The 26,509-nt window shown below is 33.9% G+C and overlaps 1 protein-coding gene across 5 annotated transcripts in view; it reads right to left on the bottom strand.

Annotated features, from left to right (window-relative positions):
* The window catches only part of KIF6 (kinesin family member 6), a 158,435-nt gene that overhangs the window by 114,452 nt on the left and 17,474 nt on the right, over positions 1–26,509 (bottom strand). For all 5 annotated transcript variants that reach the window (XM_039697903.1, XM_039697904.1, XM_039697902.1 and 2 more), the window contains 4 exons: positions 24,954–25,063; positions 16,897–17,026; positions 6,370–6,576; positions 1,342–1,485 (listed from right to left, as the gene is read on the bottom strand). In XM_039697903.1, the coding sequence (XP_039553837.1) occupies positions 1,342–1,485; positions 6,370–6,576; positions 16,897–17,026; positions 24,954–25,063 (591 nt within the window). The remainder of the gene's footprint in view (positions 1–1,341; positions 1,486–6,369; positions 6,577–16,896; positions 17,027–24,953; positions 25,064–26,509) is intronic.

Raw genomic sequence — 26,509 nt, forward strand, 5'->3', positions numbered from 1 at the left:
CCTCCTAATGTTCAGCCTGAACTTTCCCTGGCATATCTTTGAACCATTCCCACACAATCCATCACTGGATACCAGGGAGAAGAGCTCAAGACCCCTCTCTCCACTTTCCTCTCTCAAAGAGATGCAGAGAGGAATGAGGTCACCCTCAGCCTTCTTTGCTCCAAAACAGACAAGACCAAATTCCTCCACTGCTCTTGACAGGACATTTTTTCCAGACTTTAGCCAGCTTTGTTGCCCTCATCTGGCTGCACTTAAGGACCTTCACATCATTCTTAACCTGTGGGGCTCAGAACTGCACACAGTGCTCAAGGTGAGAATGGCAGACAGCAGGATAATCAGCTCTTTTGACCTGCTGGTTATGCTGTTTTTGATGTATCCCAGGATGTGGTACCCTCTGGGTGCCAGGGCTCACCGCTCCTCTGACCAGCACCCCGGGATCCATTTCTGCAGGACTACTTTCCATCCACTGGTCTCTCAAATTGTGCTTGTGGTGGGCATTACTCCACTATAAATGCAGAACTCATTAAGTTTCATCCCAATAATCACAGCCTAATGCTCCAATATATCTACATCCATCTGCAAGGCCTTCTGTCCCTCAAGAGAGCCAACAGCATCTCCCAGTTTGGCATCATCAGCAAACTTGCTAGTGGGCCATCCAACTCCTGCATCCAGATCATTGATTAACGCATTGAACAGAACCTGCCCTGGAACTGAACCTTGAGGAATATCTTTGCAGACCAGTCTCCAGGCAGATCCCCATTCACCACAGCCTTTGATAAAACCTACAGACCTATTTGTAAAAAAAGAGAAAACATAGCTACACATAATTCCAGTGCAGGAAATTGGTGACAGGACACAAAATATTTGAAAAATTTTCATAAATCTTAAACTATCCCCCCAATTCCTTTTCTTTCCTAGTGAACTCTCCATTTGTCTACCATAATCTATAAAATCTTGACTCCAAAGTAGTCTAACAAAAGTTCTACCAAGGTTTTCAGTGGAAATGCACTTTTATAACTCAAAAATTTATTAATCAGGAAATCAGTAAATTGAAAAAAAGAGTAGTTAATCACTAGGTGCAAGTCATTTCTCAACTGCTACTTGACTTGAGATTACTTAGAGAAAAGTATATTTTTCAAAGGACTTGTTTCTATCCTACAGCAATTTTCATTGATCATCTATTTCTATTCTAAATTATGTCCTAGAAACAAAATTAAAATGTCCTTTTAGAAGGACTAAAATAAAAGCTTACACACTTGAATTTTAATCTATATTAAAAATCAAAAGAGCAGGATCTATAGAGTAGTGACAAGATTTTTGTTCAAGATAGAAATAACATACATCTATGTTTCTTTTGTCCATAGCAAGCATTGCTATCATAGTAGTCATGCAGTTTCCTCCCAGGCTGTCTCTTAGCACTGAGGTCATCATAGAGTTTCGGTAAGGAATGTGGGACCGGTTTTTCTCTGCAAGGGCAATTATTACCTGAAACAATAGCAAAATGAAAGACTTAAATTTATATGTTTCTTAATGTTTGACATATAAAGAACAAATCCAATCTATTCAAGAACTTTTGACACAACAAAACAGGGATGCTTGTGCACCCCACTGTTAGCTGCAAACCTACTGGCTTTATTGAAAGAATTCCAAGTTAGATTTCAGCATGTTTATATGTCTTTGTAGGAGCTGGACCTGAAAGACCAAATACATTAAATTTTATTATGCCCTAGCCTTACAGCCTCTCTCAGCAACATGGAAACTGAACATGATAAACTCAAACCTATAGGCTTTCCTAAGACACAGGAACTTAATGAAAATCTTCCTCATACTTTTTTGTCATGACTACAAAATATGGAGAGTATTAAAGTAAAAACTTCCTCAATATTTGCTAAAGCATGATTTAAAAATTATAGATTCTTAAAACATGCGCTTCTTACATGGGCCAATACATTATTTCTGAGCAAATGTCTTGGAAAGCAAAGCACAAATAAAAGGGTGCATGATTACAATGTACTGCTAGAAAGAAATGATTCACTTTAGAATATATATGCCTTGGCCAAAAAGGAAATTGTACACCTACTATTCTCAGTTTACCTCCTCAGCTGTTTACATTACGGGACCTAATTATTAAATAAAAAGCTAGATTACTCCATGATGTCCTGTGATATAAAAGATGTGAACTGTTATCTGGCCAAGTACTATACTGAAAAACTTCAGCTATATGAGTTGTGCAAGCTCTCCTGAATGATTAGGAGTTGTTTTTTTCTTGAATAAATGTTACATATCAGTGTATAATTTTTTTATGCTATATTAAAAAAATTGCTATTTTAGAAAATTTAGTAGTGACTTTTTTGTGGCATTAGTTTCTCTTAATGGTCTTCAGAAAGTTAAAACTATAAATCTTACACTGGCAGCCCTGAGAGTCACAATGCATAATAAGAAAATTACTGTCTTGTAAAGGAATCTGGAAACCCATTCCTGGATCAAGGTTTTTAAATCTCATATGTTACAACTTGTTATATAGAAACATGTTAAAGCTTTGTTGGTTTATGGTATTGCATAGAAACCTCATAGTAGTTTAGCACATACATTAATAAGCACATTCTCAGCCTCTGCCACACAGAGGCTATAAATGGAATAGACAAGATGGGAAAAGAGCCAGACAGAAGATATGTTATTTCCATTAAAAATGGGAACATTGTTACAGGGAAGTTCATTTTTTCTGAAGTCCACGCAGGAAGTCTGCAGCCCAGTTAGAATCTGAACCCTCCCACACTGACGCTGAAAAGCTGTGACCAGCTATCATGATGAAGAACCCATTGTACTGTCATGTGACAGCCCCATAACACAAATTGTTTTAGTCTAAAGTCCTATTAGTAGAACTTCATCTTAATCACTAAATCAATCTTTACAATCCAATTAAGTAATCTGGAATAGAAGGAGGAGAACCTGAAGGAGAAGGAAGTAATATACTTTGACAACGTTACAAAGACTACCGTACAGAAGCCGAACCTGGATTCTCTAAGAGGCACCAAATGTGAAAATCAGAAAATTGTCTCATTTAAGAATCTGTTATCATCCCTTAGATAAAAAAAGGGGTTTTTTTATAATAACTGTAATTTTAAGCTTAATAATGTCACTAAAGCAAAAAGTTTCATTTTGAGTGGGTCAAACAAACCACCTCAAGCCCTAGTTGCTGTCAGAACTGTTACCACTTTTTATAAAATTGAATCCTATACAAAACAGAGCAGGTACAATCACACACAAATAACTCCACTGACACAAGTGGAAACACTGTCAGCACAACAGAAAGTGCAAGACTCACAAGTGATTCTGACATGATCTGAAGTGTGTCCAAGAGTCCCTATTTCTTTCCACATCCTTTGTGCAAGGAACAGATTTGCACCAGTATCTCATGCCATACTGTTCTCAGAGAATCCTCAAGAGATGGGCATTTTGGAGTGCATCACTTGCAGACACAGAGCTGTCTTGCTGTTTTGTGTATCACATGCTCTGAAGCCATATTCCTGCTTCAGAGGTCTTTTTGTTTCCAATCCTACTTCCCATTTGTAGTAGAGTTTAGAAACTTAAACTGTGGTCCTTGCAAAAAAAAAAAAAACCCAACCAACCAACAAAACAAAAAACCCCCAAACAAACAAACTACAAAAAAACCCCTTTGGTAAATTTGGGCAGCAACCATCCACTAATGGACAAAATCAACATTCTGTAAATGGAACACATGGTAAAATACTGTTAACAAACACTTTCATTAAAGCAATGAGAACATTATAATGGAATTACTTCCCCAAAAAACCCCCAGGTTACAGTGTCAAATCACATGGCAGTATAACTTAATTTGCAACTCTAAATCTGGTCTAGGATCCCATTATATTTCTGACATAAGGGAGTATCTACATATGCACAGTTACATTGCAGTTGTAATTTGAGAATGTGCTAGTATCTCAGACAAAAACAGCTATCCAGATATAATACTAAGTACTTCCAAATTCCTGCTACCATTTCAGATCAGCTGCATAAAACTATCTTAGTTTGTCTCTGGATGTAGAGGCTGCTTGGAGTAAAAGTGCAGTGGATTTATTTGAAGACTTTTTTAACATACTGCCAATATTTAACAAGTAGATCAGGTGTGGTAACACAACCGTGTTCTTATTGTTATCTCAATACAAATCATTTAATATGACTATTTTACTCTGAAAAGTATTTCAAAATGGCATAAATCAACACCAGACCATTAGTAGATAGCTAAAGACTTGAGAATTTTAATAAGAAATTAAAATGTTGAAGCATTTGTGCACTTTATTACTAGTCACTGCAAGTTCAGGATTGAATGGCTAAATTCCCACAGATTTGGGGAAAAAAGGACATTTTTACTGTCTTTGGTGGTCTTTTATTCAATATCAGAAAACATTTCTATTAATACACAATCCTAGACAGAATCCAACATGCCTATTTCCAACAGTATTTATCTGAAACAGAAATCAAAATGCGCATGAAAAAAATAATATCTTTCTCTGCTAAATACATAAAAATCATACAATAAATAAGATGGAATCCTGAGTATAATTTGTATGACTCTGAAGATATCCATTTTAGAGTCACTGATCCTTATCACTTCCCTTGAGTACAACTCAAATACAGACACTATTCTTCAAGGTAAAATTTAAACAAATGAGGGGCATGAAAAAAGTCTAGTGTGATAGTAAATGACTGACTGCCACCTGCTGTACCTTGAGCTTCTTCTTTTGACAGATGAAATATCTCTGATTATAAATTAAATGAAATCCAAGATATTTGTTTTTGTTAACACTTAACACAAAACTGAAAAATCTTCTCCCCAGCAAGTAGAACAGTTATATTTGCCAATCATTATTTTAAAGAATTTTCACATATACACACCCACAAGATTTTCACGTTTAATGATGATCTCCTCAATTGCATATTTTACTAAATAGCACATGTACTATAATGTAATGTTAAAAGTACTGATTTGAATTTTAGAGTTAAGCCTTTTTTCTTCTCCATATTCTCCTTAATTGTCCCCCTAAATGACAGCCTTACAGACATGTTATTTTTCTACATAAAAAGTTTTAAAGAAGCCTTAGGAGAAAATGTTGCATTGTCCATTGGAATAGCCAAAATAATTAATTTCCAGCAACAGGAACAGTGTATGCTGTACTGTGTAAACAATATTAAATATTTAGTCTTAGGAAGAAATTAATTTCTCCTACAGGTGTGAGATCTGAAATGTACATTTGAAAATCTTAAGTGAATGCTTAATAGTGATTGCATACATAAGAGATTCCATTCATTGCCAAGTGTTTCTTACCCAAACTTGGTAGGCATCATAAACATCAACCACATAAAACAACATGGCAGATCAGAGAGAGATATATATTAAAGACTTAATTTAAAAAAAAATATAGTATCAAAATAATTATTTCCATAATTAACTTAATAATTATGTAATTATTGTAAAACATTAATAATAATAATCACCATAATTAAACAATCTTTTTACTGGAAATCTTTATCTCCAAAGTTTCCTTTCACTGCTGCTGTCTGAAGTATATTTTTTTAATGAATAAGGTTGGTTAGGAGCAATCTATTTGCTCAATATTTGCCTTTTCCAAAGAGGAAAACCAAAAAACAACAGTGAAAGAAGGATAGGGGTTTTAGTACACCTTGAATTAAGAGGGTGAATCTTTTTAGTACAACAGCTGAATGACAAAGCTTTGTGGAGATTAATAATAACTAAAACAACAATAAAAATAACAATATTTTGTTTATTTACTTGTTATTATACTACATCTATGAATATTATTGGTATAAATCCAGCTATGGTAGTCAATCCATAAATGCATTACCAATGATAACTTCTGTCTCCAAAAGATCAAAGTCTCAAATTGGTAGAGGAATAAAACAACACATGAGAGAAGAGCCCAACAATTTACCATATTACAATGCTTGAACCAAATAAAGCCCAAACACTTTCTTTTCAGTGATACATCCTGATCTCAGCTGTGGAAGGGGAAGAAGATTATGAAGAACATTTTTAAGAAAAATATAGCTCAAATCTTGTAAATATCTTTAGTATTTCAAAGAAAACAAGACAACTATTTTGGAAATACTACCCTATATACCTACTATGATCCTACTGCTTAATTGTTAAGTTTGCCCTAAATAAAATATTTTATTTTAAAGGAAGACATATCAATTCAATGATTAAAAAAACCTGCAACAAATATCTTAAGACTAAGTAAATACTGGAATAAAGTTTTCCAAAACATTGCACATTGTTAAACAGGAGTTTAGTAAAGGGAGAAATGTTTTGCTCTTTTTCAATTTTACCTGCTCCAAATAATGCAATGACAGGTTGATATATTTTGCCTCTGTCAGTAAGTGACCTCCAATCCCAGTCTTTGCAACACGTTCTGATCCAGCAAGATCTACTAAATGCAGTTTGGAGCGTCGGATAGTTGCAGATCCAGGTTCCTTGCTGGAGATGTGAATAGTGAAAATGCAGTGAGACCGGCTTGAGGCTTGATTCATTGGTGTCTACAATGACAGGAAAAAAAGAATTCCCAATGTTCAGTGGATAAATAAATTCAGCTTTTTATAGCTCAGTAATCTGGCAACTGAAATAATGTATCCCATTTTTTTAGCTATTGGACCTGTAATGAACATGCAAAAAGAACACAAAAAGATTTACCCAACAGTGTATTCTGGAAAAATACATGGATAATGTTAATCTGGACAAATTGTACTGTAAGCAATTAAGGTTGGTGCAAAATCCTCTAACATCACCAAAACAAGTGGCCTTACTACATGAGGAATACTAGAAAAGGGCAGCTTGACTTGACAGAAAGTTACTGAATGCTGATCTCTGAGAACGTATCAATTTCCCCATTGGTACATCAATTTATTTTTTTTTTTATTCCGATAGGTAGCTACCAGTGTAACAAGGACTAGGACTTCCTATAAGGCTTTAGACTTCTGCATTATTACTTTTATGAAAAAATTCTGCTTGGCAAAATCAAGATCAGATTTTTAGGTGGCATGACAGTTTTCATAAAATGTTTGGCTTTAAATATATATTTTTTGGGAATAACTAGAGCCACACCTCCTTAATTTAAAACACAGAAAGTCTTGGTTAAGTTTTAGAAATGTGCAGTCTTAGCATCACTTCAGATGTTTTCTAAAGATATTTGACATGCAGAATCAAAAGTTTTAAACAGATCTCAGTTATTTAACTCTAGATTTTAAATGACCATATGCCATCACATATGCATTTTTATTAAAAAACATATAAAATATCTTTAAGCATGTAAAGCACCTTTTGTTTAGCTGTATCAAGGTATTATTAGAAACTTAAATCTAAAATTACTCTACATAATCCTCATTTCATAAACAGCTAAAATTGAGATTATATGTGGAGATTAAAGCTTTAGTATACAGATCGTATTTTTATTCATAAACTGTAACAAGTATGACTACATTGCTTTCAGGACATAAATGCTGACCCTGCAAAAAATAGTGTAGCAAAATAATAAATCAATATTACTGAGTCAGCAACTAAATCTATATTTATTTATAGCTGCTGAAAAAAGTAGTAGAAACATCCTGGTTATACTATGTTATTCTCTGGTCTCTGCTTTATTCCTCTGTTATTCTGCAGTAATTTTTAATGTAGACCTATTCTGTGATTCAGACCAGATACATCAACATGTTGCTTTTTAAAATTTTTTTTTATTTTTTTTACATAATCTGGTTTAGCATGCAACACTGCAGACGTTGTTAAAATGGCCTACACACTGCAGGTACTGAAGATGCTGTCTTATTGATCCAGAAAGGAGAGCTCTTAACAGAAAGACTACAAGCTGAAGAGTCCTTTTACAGGAATAATATGGACCATTTGGTTCAATTGTCTCCACTTCAAGTTCCCTTTTTTTTTTTAAGCCTTAATAGTGAATAGTGCCAACACAACCAAATGGGTTTTGGGAATTGATCCAGCTAAAAAAAAAAAAAAAAGAAAACCAGCAAACCATAGATATCCATAGATATTTAACCTGGATGAAAGAGGTGATTCAGCCACAATACAGCTATAGAAAACAACTGCGCAGGATACTTGAAAATAACAGCATACTGGGTGTGAACAAGTAGGTAGTGTGCAAAAACAGCATGCACTTGTTGCTGTTGTTGAAAATTCTTTAAGAAAATTTCAGCCTTAGCAGTATGTTTTTTGGGTTGCTTTACCTAATACAGGCAAGCTCAGAGGGAGAGGGAAAATAATGTTGATCATTATTTCATACAGATGAAGAATTTTAGAATTCATAATCCTGTGAAATGAGCATCAGAGTGCAGTCACATGCTATGCTATCCTCAGAGGTGATGCTGGGCAAATGAAAAGGAAGTGAGTTGTAGTGTTGGAATGAAAATAAACAGACTGAGGGAAAGGTGTCAAGCAAGAAAACACTCCCAAACTTACTTAAAATGCAGTTATACTAAGAAAAAGTTATATGCTGTGAAAATGTACTTTATTCAGCAATTCTGATTCCATGAATAATCAGAGCCAGCTTTACTTATTTTACTGGGATAGCTATGACTTTTTTATTTGCAGCTCTGTGAAGCAGGAATGGATTTTTTTCCAGCTAAAAATCCAGAACAGAATTAATATTTAAGGACATTCTCCTTGACAGAACTGATATTTAGGGACATTTTGCACTACAGACATGGCATCAGTCACACTATACTGCAGACAAATCAAAGCCAGATCTAATATCAGTACAGGTGGAAGCACAAATGTTGCTATGACAGAAGCTGAAGAAATCATCATACTTCTGAATAAACATTGTTAAGCAAACTTGGGATTCACACTGCAGCAAAACCTGATATATTACAAAAAGGGCTTTTAGTCACACCCAATTAATGCCAACAGAGGCAAAAGAAATTTTCAAATCCTAAAAGAACATAACTTCAGGAGTCTGAGTTCCAAACAGCACGTGGCAATATTTGCTCTACAATGTTTTTATTGTGTATTCTGATACACTAGCCACAACTTTATTTTTAGCGTTCCTAGTAGATTTGGCTGGACTAGCCATTAGACATTCCATTGCTTTTCTCTTCACAGCTTGTTTTTCTTATGTAAATGAAAAAAAATTAATGAAGCTGATTTGGAAGTCACTGGCTAGAATCTCAAACTGGTACTTTTTGTGAAGTCTTTCTTCAGAGTAGAACCATGGCTTAATCAAGACATCAATACTCCTTTCTGCAGTATGATTCTATCTCTGCTTTGGAGTTCCCATATAGAGGAAGCTCTGTTAGAACCCTTGCAGAAAGCATAAAGCAATAAAAATTTAAACTGTTAAATGGGATGCAACCATGAAATGTTAATTTCATTATCCCCCCACACTTAGCTACTTTTACCACACAAGTAGATGCACAGCACACAACAGAAATGATGACGTGTTGGCATCTCCAGTCCAAGAACAAGCCTTTTCTTTTACAATTTGATTATTATCTTACATATACAACTTCTGAGTATCACCATTCAGCTGTTTAGAAAGTTTGAAAAAAGAAAACAAATAACATTTTCTGGACAGTGTCTCAGAGCCTACTAAAATGTTCCTTTGGTGGTTTTCAGAGTTCATTTTGGCTTTGTTAGTAGTATTCAAACCATATGTATATGAAATCATCCTAACACTAATTTGATGTGATGAAGGAAAAAAAAAAGAAAGAGGGGAGTGGCCTGGTTCTCAGCAGATGGTTGCTATTGTGAGAGTTATATATAGAACAACTGATGAGCAGCAGTTACTTAAAAAGAATATTTTTTTCCAGGAATTCTGTTACATCATAAACCACATAGGCAGACTTCAGATGCTTTGTGATATCACATGAACACTACAAAGGACTTAATGCCAGGTCATCTATTGCTGCCCATTTGTAGCATGGTAGAGGACAATTCAGTAACATTGACTTGGTAGAGCATGAACACTTCACTTGATCATGGAAAATATGTACAAAGTGTATTTCAAGCCATACAAGCCAGTCTTGCTTTTTTTTTCCAGGACGAAAATATACCTGTGTTTGCTGACATTAAATAAATTGTATAGAAGTTTTGTGACTTTAACTACTACATCTATTTATACAATGTTTGCAAGAAGATGGCTTCTACTTAAATGAGAATCTACATCACAGTCATACTGGAAGAAGCTTCCGAGTTGGATATTCCTGTCAGGAATACAAGGTCAAAAACCATCCAAAAACTTGTTGGAACCTAAGCTGTCCATCTTATTCTAATTCTTACCCATCTTAAGTTGGTAAAACACTGCAGGAATTCTTCCTTATACAGGAATTTATGTATTTCCCAAATCCTTTATTTGTTGCAGCTGCTATTATAAATGTTTTCACTAAAAAATAGACAGAAATGGATGCTACAGGTCTAAATAGCGTTCTTAAGGATTAAGGACCTAAGAAAGAGAAGGCTTCTTAAATAGGACAAAGACATATGAAAAGCTGTTTGAAAATCACCACTAGACTAACAGATGCTGCTACAATCTGGAAGAATAATGTGTTAAGTATGGCTGCCAAAACACTGACGGAGATAATACATGAAAGAGAGCAGGAGCACTGGGACAAAACAATTTTGCAGGTGATAAATGAGTTGTTAAGCCCATATTGCAAACCACCACCACTTAGCAACCTTTTTCTTCCTTGACTCAAAATATTTGGTTAGCAGAAGAACATGATTTTCCTGTATGAGTGAATTAGTGACTAGACAATTTATAAAGAGATGTCAATCCTGAGTGTTCAAAGTTTTTTGAGAGAATGTCTCAGTGAAAACTTAAAAAAATTTCTTTTAAGGAATACTTCTTTTACTTCTTAAGGATTTTTTGCTTTTGAACTTTTCAAAGAGCAAGGGGAAAAAAGAAAGGACTGATAGCATTCAAGATTGATATCAAATCAATTTTGTCCAATTTCGTGCTACAATCAGAGGGATATCTGTAGGAATATGTACTGACAACTACAGTAATTTCACAGTTCAGATAGGTATCTGTCTAATGAATATAAACTCCAGTTCCAACAGAACTGTACTATATGGAAGAGCATCTGGTAGATGAGAGAGACCTCTGTATATTTTTAGTTTCCTTTCTAAATAATATATCACTGGTGAAGGGGCTCTTCAGTTGTACTTAGGTACACTTGTCATAGCTGAAATTGAAAAATTTTGCTATGAAAATATCAGGATCAGAATAAATGCAATAATTTCCTGAAAGCAATCTTGCTACATTATCTTTCCATATTTACTACAAGTACAGTTTTCACAGTTAGACCATGATAACTTGTAAACTCAGGTAATTTTAAAAGGAATTAATATTCCCTGGTGAAGACATTATTAACCTTATGTTACATAGTGCCTTTTATCCATATAAATCCCAAAGCATTTTAAGGACTATTCAAAGTAGTATGTATGACCAGTAATTTTTTTTTACCACACATGGAAATGAAAGCACCTGTGCTGAAATAATGATGCTATTTGGTGCTCATAATACGATATTACAGGTTTGTTGGAGTGGAAATAAGTTAATAATTGACACCAAAGAGGAACCTAGGAAAGCAGAAAGTTGTAATTTCTTCTAGACTGCAGCACTAACCCAGATAGCATGCATTTTTGTCATAAGTGACATTTAATTTCCTATGCTCACACACTGAAATCTTATTTTTCCTATGTTATCCAATAAAAAAGCATTCAAACACTACCACTGGCTTTCTAAATATATTCAAGAGAATATTAATGCACAATAAATACATATAGAATGAGTTCAATTGACAGGTCACAAAACTATCCTTAAACTTTTAAGTCTCATTCTTTCTTGAAATAAACATATTTAAACATTGCCAAAAGCTTACTGATTGCCCCAGCTGTACTTCAAACATTTTAAATTATGGAACAAATACTGTGTCATCTACACTGTGTGCCAAATAAAAAAAATCGAGTGCTGTATGTATAAAACCATGCACTGAAGTATTTCCTCCCTCATTAAAACAAAGTACTTTTTCATTAGAGGAAAAATAAATTCTAACTGTATATGTAACTGCAGTCCTCAGATGCACCAATCTCAGAAAGAGATTTTGAAATTGCTGCACATCCTTAGTAAGCTACCTTACTCTATTGCTTTTAGAGAAATACTAAAAACCACGAAGAATTCTCAAAATCACAGAGGTTTAGGCATGTTATTTCAAAAGGCAGAGGTCATACGAGATTCCCATCACAAGAACTAAGAAAAGACCACTTCAGCTGAAAATATATTAATAGTATACCAAAATAAAATTGTTTCAGAACACTATCTAAATGGCCAAACACTTATTTCCACACAGGAGTTTTTTTAGATGTTGCTGCTACCAATAGCTTATACTGCAAATTTGATTTTTAAATCCTCAGCATGCATTTCAGATACTGAAATCATAAAGTTGTTACGAGATAGAAAATATAAGAAAAAAGTTCAGATTTTATAACCTGTTGCTGCAGATTCTTATGTATTCAAATGTACCAAGAAACTGCTTTATCAGAAAGCAAACAAAAACCTAGTCGTTATGTTCAGCAGAACTACCAAAAATGACTCAGATTTTTGGTTTTGATCTCTGCCTATTTCTCTCTGGCAAAATATGACATAAACCAAGAAAGTGCTTTGTCAGAAAGCAAACAAAAATCTAGTCGTTCAGCAGAACTGCCGAAAAAAGACTCAGATTTTTGGTTCTGATCTCTGCCTATTTCTCTCTGGCAAAATATGACATAAAAAATTCCTGTTTGGATCTTTACATTATGAATTGTCTGCGCACAAATGTCTCTTGTCTTACCATTTACACAACTCGTAGTACACACCAAAACTAGAGTAGGGGACCAGGTCTACATTGTCTAGTAAAGCAATCCTGCACAAACTAGATTAGTTTCCCTTTTGTTCCTTCTCTTGGCACACACAAATGTCTCCTGTCTTACCATTTACACAACTTGTAGTAAACTAGAGTAGAGGACCAGGCCTACATTGCCTAGTAAAGCAATCCTGCACAAACTAGATTAGTTTCCCTTTTGTTCCTTCTCTTGGGCTATATAGTTACATGTGGGAAAGAAGCATTCAGTTATAAACATTCTCTTAGGTTCTGAAATTTAATGAATGAACGAATGCTGCCTATAAAATACTTTTATTATTGTGATGACCTTTTTTTTTAGCACAGTGATGAGGGGAAAATGCACCCCTCAAATCAGAAGTTAGACTGCATTAGCATAGGCAATGTAGAAACTAAATTGTCATTCTTATTTTCAAAATAGTCAACTCTTCAAAGAAGGGTTATTCAGGGTTAAAGCACCAGATTGCAATTTTAGAGGCTACAGATTTCATATGTGATCCACAACAGTCATCTGAGTTTTTCCACAGCCAAACTCACCATTAAAAAAGATGAATCCAGCATTTATTTTCTTTTCTTTTCTATTGTTTATTAATCTTGCTTCTTTTTCTGTAAAATTTACTTAAGAGGGTTCTAATCTTCAGAGGTCAGAAAGTATTATCATAACTCAAGATTTAAAAATATGGATCTCCAGAAAAGTTATGTTTTATGTCATAAGTCCTCTTTCTGAGACCTCTAGATTAACCCTTTTCTCTTCTATTACACTTTGTCAAATTCCTATCCTCCACACAGTACCAATTTTTCTATTTCAATATCATGAAGCAGTTCCTTGCCTAAATGCTCAGGTTTATGAGAAGCCTTTATGTTGATTATCTCTTGCCCTAATGTATTCCTACCTCTCGAAATATAACTGTTGAAACAGTCATCCTTGAGAAAGAACAAGTATTTGAGTTACCTATTAACATTTTGTAATCAAATGCTTCTTCCCCTGCGTCCAGGTGTATGTGGTCATCCAGCAGGAACACAGAACTACCTAACTATTCACATATTCCAAGTGTCTTTCTTGTCAATGATTTATAATATATCCTTTTGAAGATACAGAGGAAGAAAACCCAAAACGTCCTAAAAAAGAATTAACTCTATTGTAGTAAAGACACAGTGCCAGTGCTCATATTATACAATACACATTTTATATTTACATTCCATATCCAAGCATGAAGGGAAAAAAAGAACCTTGCAGATGTCATATACAGAAACATTTAATTTGAATTTTTCAGAATCAGTAAAAACATCCTTGTTCTTGAATATTGGCACATATTTATTTTGAATTTCCATCTGGATTTTTGGTGGGTTTTGTTTATTTGTTTGTTTTGGGAGGTTATTAGTTTTGTGTTTTTTCCACATAAAACCATGTGTTTATGCAATAAGAAGGAAAAAAAAAAAAAGAGGGGACTTATATTAAGTACTTCAAAGGCTATTGAGTGCTTAGTCATAGAATGGTTTGAGTTGGAAAGGACCTTAAAGATCATCTTGTTCCAGCCTCCCAATGCCCTCGTATTCCATGAGTAGGGACACTTTGCAGTAGAACAGGTTGCTCAGGGCCCCATCCAACCTGGTGTTGAACACTTCCAGGGAAAAATTTCACTGGGAATATTCGACAATGCTTTGCAAGGACATATTTTCTTGTCTTTACATGTCTGTGTATGTTGATTCATGCCACATTCAAAAGTAAGTCTACAGTTTACAAGAATTTCTGTATTCTACTTATTTGTATTTCATTTCAGATACTGAAATCATAAAGTTGTTACGAGATAGAAAATATAAGAAAAAAGTTCAGATTTTATAACCTGTTGCTGCAGATTCTTATGTATTCAAATGTACCAAGAAACTGCTTTATCAGAAAGCAAACAAAAACCTAGTCGTTATGTTCAGCAGAACTACCAAAAATGACTCAGATTTTTGGTTTTGATCTCTGCCTATTTCTCTCTGGCAAAATATGACATAAAAAATTCCTGTTTGGATCTTTACATTATGAATTGTCTGCGCACAAATGTCTCTTGTCTTACCATTTACACAACTCGTAGTACACACCAAAACTAGAGTAGGGGACCAGGTCTACATTGTCTAGTAAAGCAATCCTGCACAAACTAGATTAGTTTCCCTTTTGTTCCTTCTCTTGGGCTATATAGTTACATGTGGGAAAGAAGCATTCAGTTATAAACATTCTCTTAGGTTCTGAAATTTAATGAATGAATGAATGTAGCCTATAAAATACTTCTATTATTGTGATGACCTTTTTTTAGCACAATCAGTGATGAAGGAAAAATGCACCCCTCAAATCAGAAGTTAGACTGCATTAGCATAGGCAATACAGAAACTAAATTGTCATTCTTATTTTCAAAATAGTCAACTCTTCAAAGAAGGGTTATTCAGGGTTAAAGCACTAGATTGCAATTTTAGAAGCTACAGATTTAATACGTGATCCACGACAGTCATCTGAGTTTTTCCACAGCCAAACTCATAATTAAAAAAAATTAATCCAGCATTTATTTTCTTTTCTTTTCTATTGTTTATTAATCTTGCTTCTTTTTCTGTAAAATTTACTTAAGAGGGTTCTAATCTTCAGAGGTCAGAAAGTATTATCATAACTCAAGATTTAAAAATATGGATCTCCAGAAAAGTTATGTTTTATGTCATAAGTCCTCTTTCTGAGACCTCTAGATTAACCCTTTTCTCTTCTATTACACTTTGTCAAATTCCTATCCTCCACACAGTACCAATTTTTCTATTCCAATATCATGAAGCAGTTCCTTGCCTAAATGCTCAGGTTTATGAGAAGCCTTTATGTTGATTATCTCTTGCCCTAATGTATTCCTACCTCTCGAAATATAACTGTTGAAACAGTCATCCTTGAGAAAGAACAAGTATTTGAGTTACCTATTTACATTTTGTAATCAAATGCTTCTTCCCCTGTGTCCAGGTGTATATGGTCATCCAGCAGGAACACAGAACTACCTAACTATTCACATATTCCAAGTGTCTTTCTTGTCAATGATTTATAATATATCCTTTTGAAGATACAGAGGAAGAAAACCCAAAACGTCCTAAAAAAGAATTAACTCTATTGTAGTAAAGACACAGTGCCAGTGCTCATATTATACAATACACATTTTATATTTACATTCCATATCCAAGCATGAAGGGAAAAAAAGAACCTTGCAGATGTCATATAGAGAAACATTTAATTTGAATTTTTCAGAATCAGTAAAAACATCCTTGTTCTTGAATATTGGCACATATTTATTTTGAATTTCCATCTGGATTTTTGGTGGGTTTTGTTTATTTGTTTGTTTTGGGAGGTTATTAGTTTTGTGTTTTTTCCACATAAAACCACGTGTTTATGCAATAAGAAGGAAAAAAAAAGAGGGGACTTATATTAAGTACTTCAAAGGCTATTGAGTGCTTAGTCATAGAATGGTTTGAGTTGGAAAGGACCTTAAAGATCATTTTGTTCCAGCCTCCCAGTCCCCTCGTATTCCATGAGTAGGGACACTTTTCAGGAGAACAGGTTGCTCAGGGCTCCATCCAACCTGGTGTTGAACACTTCCAGGGAAAAATTTCACTGGGAATATTCGACAATGCTTTGCAAGGACATATTTTCTTGTCTTTACATGTCTGTGTATGTTGATTCATGCCACATTCAAAAGTAAGTCTACAGTTTACGAGAATTTCTGTATTCTACTTATTTGTATTTCACTAAGTCATGATATCAAGAGCAACCAATCAGATCCACTATGGAACACTATCATCAGATAAATGCTTTTTTAATTTCACTATGGAAATACACTCAAAAAGAGAATACTAATTTATGTCCAAGGGTTTCTAAAATATACCTTTTATTTGAGGGAGGAGGAGAGATGTTTTTGACCATTTTAACTTTGGTGGTGCTAATAAGATTGGAGCAGCAAATCTCACCTCAGCAATCATTCTGTTGGTGTCCCCCAAGAAGAGTAGGTTTAAGGCTTCCTCTTCATTGGTTGCTTGCTGAAGAGACAAGTTTTTCAGATGAATATTTTGATCAGAGTCTTCCATTATTGTCACTTTTCTGCATGCAAAATAAAAACAGTTAAAACTAGAGTGTTAACGCAATGTTGTTTCATACTTTAATTTTGATTGCACCTAAAATGTGAAATATAACATCCAAGCCAAATCATAATGAAAGAACATGAAAAATAAATTATACACATTAAAGAAAATGTTTGATGTTCCACCCCGGAACTCCCACTGCCACAATTGTTGATTTCTCTTTTTTTACACCTCCTTTTTATTCCTTTAGTATGAAACTTCACATAGAAAAGGAATATAAGAAAACTAAGTTTTAGAGAAAGCTTTGGGATTTTTATTTATTGAGATAGTAAAATTTCAAGAGTAAGAGATTAGATGAATCATTGCAAACAAATAATATGTAAGGGGTTGTTTGCTATTACCAAGTTCAGATGATACATAACACATACCCATTACTTTGATGTACAAATATACATGGAATATTTCGGAATCAACACATCTGTAGTCAACATGTTTCTAATAACTTTAGAAACATTTGTCAAGATTATTCCTTTTTTCATTTTTCTTAAATGGTACTAACTACAACTGTAAATTATCCCTTCCTTAAATTAAAAGCAAGCTAACAATGATTTTATTTACTCCCCCTGTTAGAAATGTTCTTAGCTACATGTCTATAGGACTAAATCTGTCCAAAAGGAATTGGATGCAAGTACCAAGAAAAAGCTCCAGAAGAGCTGCTAAATATTACTGAAAATCCTTTTCACTTTGAATAGTCCTTCAACATAAGATTTTTTTTTCTTTTGAAATGGTTAATGGGAGTTAAACTTTACTGCCATTATTGAGTAGACATTAGGGTCTCCTTAGGTGGGACATTCTACAGTATCCAACATAGATGCCAAGTAGTTGCCTCACTGGATTTGGAAAACTCAGAGAGAAGAATCTGTTAAAATAGAAGTACACTAAATCTGAGGATAAATAACATATCCTTCAGAGTGAATTACATGATCTGATACAATTTAAAACAAATTAGAGCTTTTTTAAAAGTTGGAAGTTGTTTTTATTTAAACTAAAACTTTATTTTCTGTGTAATTGAAGATAATATTTTCTAGATATACGTATACACCTATATGTATACATATATGTATATAAATATTTTTTCATGTTCTTCAAGATAAACCACAAGAGGGAGTATGCGGCTTGAGTTTTTATCAATAGGTAGTTCTTGCAGGTTAATTACTCCCAGTTGCTTCAAACCCAGAGAGATTCTGTTTTGTTCTGCTTTACTTTCTTCCCCTCCCCACCCCACCCCACCCCACCCCAAACTGAGAATGAAATCAAGCATCAAAGCAGCATTCCATAGTTTTACTCTTAGACATTGTGGGAATAGTTCACAGTCTGATGGTCAAAATATTCAAATTAATATAGGGAATTTTAACACATTCCAATGCACTCTTTTCAAGAAAAATTACACATAGAAGTACACACAAAGTTTCTTTGGTAGTCATAACAATTGCTCTTCCAAGTATGATTGCCTGACACTGTTAGCCTTATTTTTGTGTGGTGGTGTAAGATATTTCTCACACAATCTCAAAACTCAGCTTCCCCATTCAAAGCATAAACCCCAGAGTATAATTCTGGTCTTGCATATCAAACTTTTGATAATGTCAGATTGTATTCTGTCTGCATCTATGTATGCATCACAAATGAAAGCCCAGAGCAGTTCTAATTACAGTATACCCTTGCTAGCTTGTGCCCTTTCCTGCATTAAGTGAGCTGCCACCAATGCAGGAGGGCCTGAATGCTTTAATTTATTCAATTCTTGTTACTGGAAAACATTGACCTTAGAGCTTTCTTTGATTAATACTACCTCATTCATTTGTGTACAATATATAATAATAAAAAAACCCCTTATTATGTTTTGGAAAATGAATGACCATTTTAAAAGTCAAGTTTCCTATTATTCTATCTGTCTCTCGGGCTTAGAATTGAAGAAATCTAAAATAATCTGAAAAACTTTAAAAACATTAAAAAATTAATCATAATGATGCAAACAAACAACATATGAAGATACACAAGTCCCAGGCCAATACATGAGCAAGATATAGTGATACTATGCCATTGTGAGGAGACTATAGAGCCAAAGAATGCATCTTGGAGTCTGTTCAGAAGAACAGAATAAATTAATATATACATATAGGTAACGTTTTGTAAAAGTGCAAAGGAACTTTAGCTTTTAGGAAAGAATTATCAGGATAATCAACTCATGTATCATCCCAAAAAGATGATCCTTCAGGGAGTACAACTCCCTGAATACCACAACAGAGGACAAAGTCAACACTTATTCAAGAGGCAATGTCACCAAGTTATTCAGCGATCAGCACCACAACAGAACACAGATTTAATTTTCCATCCAAGTAGAGATTTAGAGCATAATCTCCCTTATGAGACATGGCAGAACTATAAGATGAGTAAGGGCTTGTGCAGACTGTTTGCTTGACACATTGTGATAGGAAATCCTTCCCACTGTCTCTAATGGATTCTGTTTTGAGACAACAAAAGCACATTTTGGCTGTTCTGGATGTTATGGACATGACTGGAGACTGTTACATATTTAGGGGTTAATGATTCATGTAACAGTGAACGTGGGCAGGCAGGCAGGCACAGCCTGTGAGGTGCTGTGCACACAGCAGGACATTCAGGCCTGAGCTGCGCTGCACAGATCCCTCAGCTGCCAGATAAATTCACTGAGTTCTAGGAGAACACCTTCTAGAATGAAGCTGTTTTCTTGTGAGAAAATTATACAAGGCTCAAAAGAGCAAAAGGGAGACCTTCTCTCCATGGCCAGGACCTGTATTCCTCTCGTGCAGTGCGCAATGGGGAAATCATTCAGGCTCTGTCCAACTTTGCATGGATGCAGGGCACCCAGCACATGATGGGAGACCAGATTTACTTGCCATCTGTCTTCCTCCTCTTATTCTATCTTACCAAAGCAGTTACCCTATCAAGTCATTTGTTGCTAAACCTTTCTCACTGACATCTGGAAAAAGCTGTGCACTCTCTCTCTCTCTCTCCCTCCCCCGCCATCCCACCCTGTAGAACAAGGAATCAAAACTGAACCAGTGAGATCAGTGGTTCATGGTTGAGCAAAACATACAAAATCTGTTAGCATTTTCAGGCAATTTCTTTAATAATATAAAAAAAGTATTTGTTAAATAAATTTTGACATTCACTCATCAAATGCTTGCAGAAAAGTTACTTTAAAAAGCTTCACTGGACTTTATACTCTTTTTCAGGAAATAAATCAACGTAAAACATGGATGTGAATAACCAATATATCTTATATGCTGAAGTTTTGTATGCATTTTAAGTGTAATTTATATGAACTGTAATTAAAAAAAATCATAATCTTAGAAGAAATTATTCAAAACAGTTTTTAGTTGTCTCCTTGTTAACAAAAGTCTAGCTGTACAAAACTTTGTATTCGCTTAATTTTTTGTATTCAGTAGTAACAAAATGAACACTCTTAATTTTGAAAGAACGTATTTCATACAAAAAAGTGAACTAGTAATATTATTAGCCTTAGAAGTTTTAAAATACTGATAATTCTCAGAACACTGGAAATACAAAATACAGTTCTTGAAGGTTTATGATTGGTGGTCAGTTTCCTAATTACATAGTTGATGCAGCCATTAAAAGGGGCTGACAATAACACTGTTGAGACTGGAGGGGAGAATTAAGTTTATTTGCATCAAAAAATCAGACTGAATAAAATATATTTGCTATATGTTTAAAATTATTATTTTAGCCTTATTTTATTTTTATTCTTCTTTGCTAAGGAAAACAGGAATTACTTTAGGAGTTGTTTTAGCTTTCCATTCAGCAATTTGGTAACTCTTAAAGCCCTTGGGCGGCAGTAGAGAAGAGTACAAACTCATTTGAGGTAATTCACCAATATGCACTAACAGGTTTTGTTTCAAAGAGAAATTATTTCACATTGACCCCATGGAACATAACAGTTCTACATGTTACTAACATATATTGATATAAACATCATTCGCTGATGTTTGAAGTTAATCGGCTCTGAGCTTAAACTGTGGTTTCCTTGAAGTCAGAGAGCATCACACTAAAAATTAAACCTTTCCCTCTCAAAAAGGACTTTAAAGAATCTTCACACAAAAATGGGGAATCCTTCTTGTTGACTTGAAATTTAGATTCTATTTTCCCCATGCACATCACAGTGCAGTAATGGTTGTCTCAGCTGCCTGACAAGCAGCTCCTTTTTTACAGCAGCTTAGACTGTCATTCTAAGGCAAACCAGCACTAATTGTAGTTTGCCTTCACATGCCATCAGAGAGGTAAAGCAGTAACTTATTGGTTACCTATGAATTCATCTAGTCATACTTGACTATAGTTCTATAACTTCAGTTTTTACATTTGTGTTATATAATGGCGTCAAAAAAATGTCTTACTTCTGGATAAATAAGAACATGTTAGGAAGAGCTTTACTGGTAGGTTGTAACTAAATTGAAATTCAGTAACATTGGGTTACATAAATTACAAATGAGAACCTGTTGGAGATAAAAGGCTCTTTCACAAATGCACAGCAAATTAAGAGCTTTAGAAAAGTATTCCTAATTTGAACACTCCTGCAAAACTCTTATGAAAACATCAGGTGGCAGTAAGTATTTAAATAGCATTCTATCAGCTTTATTTTATAGCAATTATTTCATACCTTTATTGTTGAAAACAATCATAATGTCCTTGTAGAAACATGGAATTCTCTACAGCTACAAACACAATTAGATTGTCAATATTTAATTCAATTTCTTCATAATTCCGTGTAGGAATATGTCAATGTGCAGCTATATGGCCCATATTCATGCATTTGTCAGGAATTTATGTCCAGAAAAGCAGTGGTTGTTTTTGTGAGAGCCTCTTCCTTTCCCATCTGGCAGACTCACATGAAATGAGTAAGCAGTGCTAAGATGAAAATTTCATAGTCTATAGAATACACAAAGTATGGGTACACACAAAACCTTGACTTCAGAAGCTGAGATTCCAAGTCTAATCATGTAATGTTTAGATGGAGTGGACAATTTAAAAATGTTTTAAAAATGTTTATTAGTCCCTTTGACTTAAGCATGAAATAACAATTTTAACATCTCATTTTTCAAGTACTATCAACAATCCTGTTGTGTATCCACAAGCCTTTCACAACTTCTATGACCTGAATGCAATCTGTGTTTAGTCCTTACAATGAGCTGGTAACATAAAGATAAGAATGCATTGTTTGCTGATCAGAAGTACATCTTTCATTCAAATTACATCCCCTTCCTTTGCAAGAATATGGATAGCAAAACTGTTCCAGAACAACCTGCACATTATATGAGATTAACTAATCTTTTTGCTTATTCTTCTAAATGACACATTTCTTTGGTACTCTTCTTGTCCATTTTCAATACTTAGGAAAGTATCAGCATTGACTGCTAATGTTTACCCGAGAACACAGAGTTGAAGCCATAAAAAGCTTTTGGATTTTTATGGTGCTCAAAGCTTAAATGATCCACTGTGGAGTTCAACAGAAAATTATACATAATACAACACATTTATGTACAAAAACCAAATTATTTTTAATATGCTCATTAAATACAGGCTTTCAAGCAAACTTAAAGTGATTATTTTGTATTTTGATTACTGACACTAAAATATTAAGAGGTTTTAAGCCCATAAAATTCTCAAAAAATATATATTAAATGATAAACACCTGACAAATTTTAAAACACGTGATTATTTACCTACAAGTAACCTCTACTTTATCTTTTAAGAAAATTAATCAAGCAATTGAAATATAATTAGTAATGCAACTACCTATTCCTACAACTTTTACTCCCTTTTTAGATTGAATGACACTAGAAATTTTTAAGTTTTGAATCCCCAGACTACAATATTAAAAAATAAACACAACATATTTTATTAACTAAATACTTTTGCACATACTATACATGAGTCATGTAGGTATAGTTTTAGTTAACAGAACATATTTTATTGAAAAATGATGTAGTGGAAATAATGCCCATGTGCAATAAAACATTAAAGCACTTATTAATATTACTCTGCAGAGAAAAATTTATTATCTTACTAAAACTCATCCTGCAGTAGTATACACTATGTGAGTTTACAGGCAATTATGATTATCCCAGAAGGCTTTATTCCTAATTTACATTCAAATTATCCATCAACTTTTACATTTTAAAATAACCTTACACACAATACAGAGTTATTCTTTAGTTTCATTGAATCACTATACATAAACTTAATTGAAGGATTCTGAAAATCACAATTATTAGCAAATATTCAGTACCTAGTTTTAAGATATTTTCTAGAGCATATGACCCCAAATATCTGTTTCAAAGCTGCAATTATATTATTAAAATTCAGTTTCTTTGAATTGAATAAATTCATTTTTATAAAATGTTATATGGAATGAGTTCAGATAAAATACTTCAAATAACTTAATATACGAAATTAATAATGGAATGAACTTGAAAAACTTAATAGCATTAAATCTAATAAGTAGAAAAAAGTGTAACACACAATTTACTATTTCTCATCCATGCAAAAATGGATACAGAACTAAATTATATTATCCAAATTAGCCTCTGACTAAAATTTTTGTCTGAATGCCACAGGAAGCATATAATAAATTAGATTAGAATCCTAAACTTCATCATGAAAGACACAGATAATGACACACAGTTTTTATAGCACTGATATGCCGTACAGCAATACATTTTACTTCCATTTTTCAGGTAAAGAAACAAAAACAATTAGACCAAATCACAGCCCAGTCCCACATTTTGCATTTGTCTGCTGCCTTCCTAATTTCTAGACTAGATCATTTCATGAAGATCAACCTTGAAAATTATTTTGTACATACATATCCTAGATACCCCATACTGTGTGGAAAAATAAAGCTCCATTTAAACACAATAAAATATTGTGTTGTAGAGATTTTTTTCATAAATAAAATGGTTTAATAATATGTGAACAACACAATTAGTTATTTCAAAATAAAGTTCAACTGATTTTTTTATTGTCCCATTGAAAATTTTCAGCATGTTTCCTGCTTTTGTATCAACAGTGATTTCATTGCTATTTACAAGTGTCTGTTACTATCTTGTTGAGTGATAAAATTCATGGTTCCAGCATTATTTCAGGGCACTTGCAAATCCAGTAAACAACTCACTTATTCACACCTATTTAGTGTTTGCTTAACTATTTAAAAATAACACAGACTATAAACTATTATTTCAGACTTGGAAACTAGGATTTGGATTTCCTATAAATTAGAAATCTAACTTCACCAACTGGAGCATTCATGATCTGCAAACCTTTGTTCATTAGGTGCTAGTGTCTGATCAATGACTACTATTATAACAACCACCTTTTCTGAAGAAAATATACTATTCTTTGGAGCTACTTGTGGCCTATTTTCTAGCTGTAACTTACCTTATTTCATAATTGCATATTCTAGAAAAATAATTATCCTTGAAGTAAAAGGTCCAAATAGAAGCAGGGAGATTTTCATATTATCGTTGCAAGGAAATACTGACTGTTACATGTCCCTGCCACAGACAGTCATACATGGCATTCAAAGAGACAGGCTGCCCTGAGAAAAACAAGTGCACCTTCTACTTGTCAGTGGCTGCAAGAGATCTCTTCTGCATAATAGCAACAAACACTTTTAATCCTTTCACCTTCAGTTACTCCCTACTGTCACACAAAATAACAGACTATTTAGGCATCATTGACAAAATTATGAAAACAAAGTATTCTGATTAAATTAACACTGAGATCAGTAGCACAGCTTCAAAAAGTCCCTGAACAATGTAACAATGTACAATGTAAACAATGTATATAAAAATTATTCCTCTTGGTTTTGATGATTTTCTGTATTTATGACTTACGGCAAATCTTCCATTCTGGAGGCCTCATGTCTTGGGTCCAGCAGATCATAACCACATTCATTGTAGATTTCTAAGTAGGAAACATGAGTTGTGTACACTTTACTGCTATCCTGGATAAGAAAAATAAATAGTATTATAAACAGAAGTCAGAGGTAGATTAGAAGCCAAATTTATTTCTATGGCTTCTAGGTCACTTTTTCACTTTGTCTCTTTTTCTGGGTACAGTGCACATGTTCAATTTCTTATACTTTCATGTTATGTGTTACCATATGCATAAAGACCCAAGAAAAAGAAAGGGAAAAAGAAATTCCACAAAAACTCCCATCGAAATAGAGACACACACACAACACTCACTAAAACAAAAATCCCCCACAAAACCCCACAATTACCATGAGTTTAGTCTGGGTTTTTAATTGATTCTGTATACTTAAAAAAGTCTGTCCATATTTAGAACATGGGAGTTGCTTACAGAACTAGGCAACATGACATTTTTCACTTCTGCACTAACAAAAAGTTATTATAATGAGGTAAATGCTCATATTATGGATAGAAAGACTGTGCTTAAAAAAATAAAGCAAAAGTAAAAACAGCAACACAATAAGATTTACTTTGTTTATAAACATCAGTGACATACTGCTTTTCATTCTCTTCATAACATTAGAGCATTGTATATGATGTCAGCTGTTCTCTACAATCACAATTCTTTTGGTAAATTACATTGCCAAAAAGTAATTTAACACAACTGAGTTTTGACGACAGTTTTCCCCTGCCTCAAAGCCAAATCCAAACAACATAAACCTCAAAATAGTGGGCCATGATTTCCAAAATTAAAGAAATAAAAGAGAATGAAAAAAAATCAGTCACTTCTTTTCAGCAGACAAAACCACTGGGAAAGCACTCATATCACAGTTGAAATTTAATAATTCAATCCACTGCAGGTTTTTTTTTTTTTTGCAAAATACTTTGAGATATAACTAGTCACTTTCATTTAATAATTATTTCCCATGGTTTTTTAATTGGTTATGACAGTTCACTATTTCAAGGGACATAATTTGAAAGATACACTACAGATGGATGGAAAAAATGTAGTAAGGAACAGTTCAAACAGGATGCCATGGAAATAGGAGAATTGCTAAATTAAAAGGAGATGTTATTAAAAACAAAGGGCTTGATTTCCTTCTCATTAGTTCTCCAGTTTTGTTTCTTTGGTCTCAAACTGTGCTGTCATTGTCCAAGTAAGAGCTTAACAAGTCTTGTATTTCATATCCCTGATTTCACTTTCTCCTGTTTCATCCTGCTTAGGGTTAGAAGGCAAACGATTCTTCTCCGCTATTTGAGTGCCTTCCAAACCACAGCTGTAGGTAGAAAGAAGTGCAACAGGGGAAAGTACAAAACAAAAGGCAAGAGGAAAGATAAAGCACTAAGAAGAGATCCTTTAAAATGCACTAAGAAAAAACAATTATGTGAAACAATGATTTGGAAGCAGGAAAATTGAAATAGCCCTATAAGTGTAGCTAGGTATAGCTTTTGATCCAAAACCCAGTCTGAAGTGGGAA

Source organism: Passer montanus, unplaced genomic scaffold (assembly GCF_014805655.1).
Source record: "Passer montanus isolate IOZ18808 unplaced genomic scaffold, ASM1480565v1 scaffold12, whole genome shotgun sequence".
Classification (NCBI taxonomy): Eukaryota; Metazoa; Chordata; class Aves; order Passeriformes; family Passeridae; genus Passer; species Passer montanus.